The 4,518-nt window shown below is 54.8% G+C and overlaps 1 protein-coding gene across 1 annotated transcript; it reads right to left on the reverse strand.

The window, feature by feature from the left end:
* Positions 1-2,823: 2,823 nt before the first annotated feature.
* Positions 2,824-3,957, reverse strand: LOC129336935 (G-protein coupled receptor 151-like). The gene has a single exon (XM_054990357.1). It carries the CDS (start codon positions 3,955-3,957, stop codon positions 2,824-2,826), a length of 1,134 nt encoding a protein of 377 aa, XP_054846332.1.
* Positions 3,958-4,518: the final 561 nt, after the last annotated feature.

Below are 4,518 nucleotides of genomic sequence, written 5' to 3' on the forward strand. Positions count from 1 at the left end.
TCCTTCCTTCCTTCCTTCCTTCCTTCCTTCTTTTTCTTTCTTTCTTTCTTTCTTTCTTTCTTTCTTTCTTTCTTTCTTTCTTTCTTTCTTTCTTTCTTTCTTTCTTTCCTTCCTTCCTTCCTGTCTGTCTGTCTGTCTGTCTGTCTGTCTGTCCCTTCCCGCTTTCCTTCCTTCCTAACATACCTCGCTTTTCTCTCCAGCGGGAACCCGTAGCAGCTTACAACATTCTCCCCTCTCTATTTAAACTGTAATTAGTGTGCCCTTTTAAAGATTTCAGATGTATCGTTTGCATTTTATAACTTGTAACTGTTCTTTTTTAAAATGTATTTTCAACTTCAACCTTCAGTGGTTAATTTGTAATTGTTGATCCTCTGACTATAATAAATTTAATTTGAATTTGAATGGTAAAGAGTCCAGCAGCACCTAACCAGCTTTATTGTAGCGATGAAGAGAGCTGTGGTTCTCAAAAGTTTATGCTACAATAAAGTTGGTTTTCTTAAAGGTGCTACTGGACTCTTTACTATTTTGCAACTACAGACTAATACAACTAACTCCTCTGGCTCTATTTAAATAGCTCAGAGACATGCTTTGGTAGGGACAAGAACTATATGCTATGCTTTTGGGTACTGCTAGCTGATGCAGATATGCTCCACTAGGGAGTTTCCATGTTGCTTAACATGGAAATTAGTTATGTGTCATTTCAGAAGATTTCATCTCTAAGCTCGACTTTATGCTTGTTTTCAAATTCCCTGCTACCATACCCTATTGTATGTGTTCACTGAAGACCCTAACTGTTGTTCATTATTGTAGTTGCTCAGTGAATGTCCTAGCTCTTGATTATATTATATCTCATCTGCACTGTGCAATCCTCCTTGGATCTGAAAGGTGGACCATAAATGAATACATAATAATAATAAAGTTATCTAGACACTCGGAGAGTGCAGGCAGAAACCTCTGTCTTCCAAGGACGGACGGACGGACGGACGGACGGACGGACGGACGGACGGACGGACGGACGGACGGACGGACGGACGGACGGACGGACGGACGGACGGACGGACGGACGGACGGACGGACGGACGGACGGACGGACGGACGGACGGACGGACGGACGGACGGACGGACGGACGGACGGACGGACGGACGGACGGACGGACGGACGGACGGACGGACGGACAGACAGACAGACAGACAGACAGATAGATAGATAGATAGATAGATAGATAGATAGATAGATAGATAGATAGATAGAGATGATATGCAACTGATGATCTGAGGAAAAGCTCAGCAAGCTTCGTCTCCGATGGCTGGACTCCCTTTAAAAGGACTGTGTAGGGAAGTGGCTACTTTACAACCTACGTTCTCAGTGGAGTTTGCAATACTTCTTCGATGGGAGGGAGATCTTTTTATTTCCTACCTATCCCCTATTGACAAGCACTGAAAAACCCTTCCCCCAAGTGCATTGAGAGGTCACTGTGCATACAGGATTGCATTCAAATCCGCAGGGTGAAGGACAGAAATGAAGATAATTTCAAGCTAATTTAAGGGCTTGTGGGGAAGATCGCCATCAGCCTCCTGTTGTTATACTGGAGATGTTCTGTGAATAGAAGTTTAGGTGGGGAGAGACGGAGTCCATCTGCTAATAGCTCTGAGAACAGGCTCCATTCAGTATTAGAGAATATACCCCAAGAAGGAGAAGGGAGGGAGGTTTTAAGAAAGGATGCTGTGAAGCATTTATGTAGCTCTCTCCCACATACATACCTTTAGCATCTGAAGAAGGGAGCTTTGACTCTCCAGTTTTCACCCTGAAAATCTTGTTGATCTCTAAGGTGCCAGTGGACTCAAATCCTGCTATACCTTATCTTGTAATCTTTACAGTATTCCTGCTAGGTAAATCAATATTATTGGCTGCATGGGTGGAAGTGGGGGGGGGGGGCTATGCTCAAGGCCACCTAATGGACTGGTGGCAGAGACCAGACCATAACCCTGGACTTCTCTGATCACGGTTCTACCAGCAGTATAAAGTCGGTGGGGTCAGTTTCCTTTGGAGTCTGTTGGAAAGTCTCCCTTCCCTTAAAGAAACCTGGAGGGTTAATAAACACATGGATCACAACACAACAATTTCTCACCCCCAGCTGAGAAACGACCAGGAGCTGGACCCCGCAAGCCCTCTTCCACCTGCCCCCCAAAGATACATTTCCCCTTTCCTAAACCAGCTCTTTCCAAGCGATGCGGTTTTGCCCGGCGCCAGGCTTCCACCAAGCAAAAGCAAGGGTGCAAAGGCGAGGAAGAGGGGCAGGTGGGTTAGCAATGCAGGAATGGGGAGGTGACGGAGAAAGCTGCAGCCACCGCTGCCCTCCTCCACCTCCTCCCCAAAGACGCATTTCCTCTTTCCTAAATAGTAAAGAGTCCAGTAGCACCTTTAAGACTGACCAACTTTATTGTAGCATAAGCTTTCGGGGACCACAGCTCTCTTCGTCAGATGCATCTGAGGAAGTGAGCTGTGGTTCTCGAAAGCTTATGCTACAGTAAAGTTGGTCAGTCTTAAAGGCGCTACTGTACTCTACTATTTTGCAACTACAGACTAACACAGCTAACTCCTCTGGATCTGTGACCACGGAGAGCACCCCTTTCCTCAGCAGCTCTTTCCCAGCGATGTTCACACGCAGCCGGTTTTGCCTCCTGCCAGACAAAAGCGGGGGCGCAAAGGACTAGACGGGCGGCCAGGAGAAGGGGCAGGTGGGTTAGCAATACTGTGCTGGGAGTCCATGAAGAAAGCTGCGCCCCCTGCCCTCCTCCTTCCCCTTCCCCACTGCAGCCCCTTCAGGAGTCGCACTGATGTTCCCAGGGGACCGGGTCGCTCTCCTCGCCGGCGGCGGTGTTGCGCCTGTCTTTCCAGAAGTGCTCCACGTCGGGGAGAACCTTCTCCTCCGCCGCCTCCCCCTTCAGGTCTCGCAAGGATTGCGGGGGCTCCCTTGCGGCGGCCCCGCCGGCTGCCTCCGCCGCTCTCCTGCAGTCCAGGGCGCCCCAGACGCTGCGCAGCCCTTCCCGGAACTCCTCGGAGGCTGCCATGAAGACCCCGGGGTTGAAGGCGCTGTTGAGGAAGAGCAGCACCTCGGCCAGGAAGAGCAAGGCGGGAGGGGGCCGGGGGCCGTCCCCGAGCGGGGCGTGCCTCTCCCACAGCCACACCACCCACTCGGGCAGCCACATGGCCTGGAAGAGGAGGCTGAGGCAGAGGAGCATCCGGGTGACTTTCCGGCTGGGGTGGCCCGGCTTGGCCAGGCGCTTCTTGCGCTCCCTCTGGAGGCGCAGGGCTCTCCCGTAGCACGCCCAGGTGAAGCCCGCGGGGGCCAGGTACGCCGCCAGGGGGTAGACCTTGCTGAAGACGTCCATGAAGTTGGAGGCGTACGGTGGGGTCTGGAAGACGCAGTCCAGCGGCTCGCCGGGCGCGCCGGCCTCCAGCCGGGTGAAGAGCAGCAGGGGCAGGGGCAGCAGCAGCGCCGCCGTCCAGAGCGCAGCCAGCACCCCCGCCAGGCGCGCCCGGCCCCAGGCCAGGCACTTGGAGGGCGAGAGGACGTGGTTGTAGCGCGCTCGGCCCACCGCCGCCCAGCTCAGGCTCTTGGCCACCAGGCAGGCGTGGAGGAGCCAGTCGGTGGCCCTGCAGAGGAAGCCGCCCAAGAGCCAAGAGCCCCGGGAGTAGGTGGCGATGCGGACGGGCAGGCAGTAGAGCGCCAGCAGCAGGTCGGCCGAGCACAGGTTGAGCAGCAGGGCGTTGGCCGGGCCGCTCTTCCCCCGGCGCAGCTCGTGCGCCAGGACCGCCAGCAGCAGCAGGTTGCCGGCCGAGCCCGCCAGGCACAGCCCGGCCAGGACCGAGGGCAGCGCCGCCGGCACCTCCGCGCCGCCGCCCGCCCGCCAGCGCTGCGGCCCGCCGGGGAAGAGCGCCTGGGAGCTGTTCATGGTGCTGAAACGCGGCGGCGGGAAGGTCCGAGCCTCTGAGTGGCTGGGCGCGGGCGGCTTGTTTTCAACCGCCGGGCCGGAGGAGGGAGGCGCGGCGGGCGGGCGGGGAGGCAGGCAAGTTCTCCACACCTTCTCCGCCGGAGGCCGATTTCTGGGCTGGCTACTTCCACTCCGGGAACGCAGGCTCCATCCCCGCCCGGAGAAACTGCGGGCTGGAGAAACTTGTGGCTGGCAGCCGACAGGTGAGCAGAGAAATGCTCGGCAGTTGGAGGGCTGAGCCCAGATGGGGCAGGCCCCGCCCTTGGGCACCACCCCCCGGAGCACATCGCCGCCCCAAGGAAAAGGGAGAGAAAAGCAGCTCCCTTCTTCGCTCTCTTTAGAATTGAGGGAGAGAGAATAAAACTTTTGGGATTTTGCTCGGGAGAGAGGGGGGCAGAGAGGAAGGAAGGAAGGAAGGAAGGAAGGAAGGAAGGAAGGAAGGAAGGAAGGAAGGAAGAAAGAAAGAAAGAAAGAAAGAAAGAAAGAAAGAAAGAAAGAAAGAAAGAAAGAAAGAAAGAAAGA

This window comes from Eublepharis macularius, chromosome 10, assembly GCF_028583425.1.
Source record: "Eublepharis macularius isolate TG4126 chromosome 10, MPM_Emac_v1.0, whole genome shotgun sequence".
NCBI lineage: Eukaryota > Metazoa > Chordata > Lepidosauria > Squamata > Eublepharidae > Eublepharis > Eublepharis macularius.

Bases quoted from the DNA above. Each gene is read 5' to 3' on its own strand.
- LOC129336935 (XM_054990357.1), bottom strand. From the start codon at position 3,957: ATGAACAGCTCCCAGGCGCTCTTCCCCGGCGGGCCGCAGCGCTGGCGG.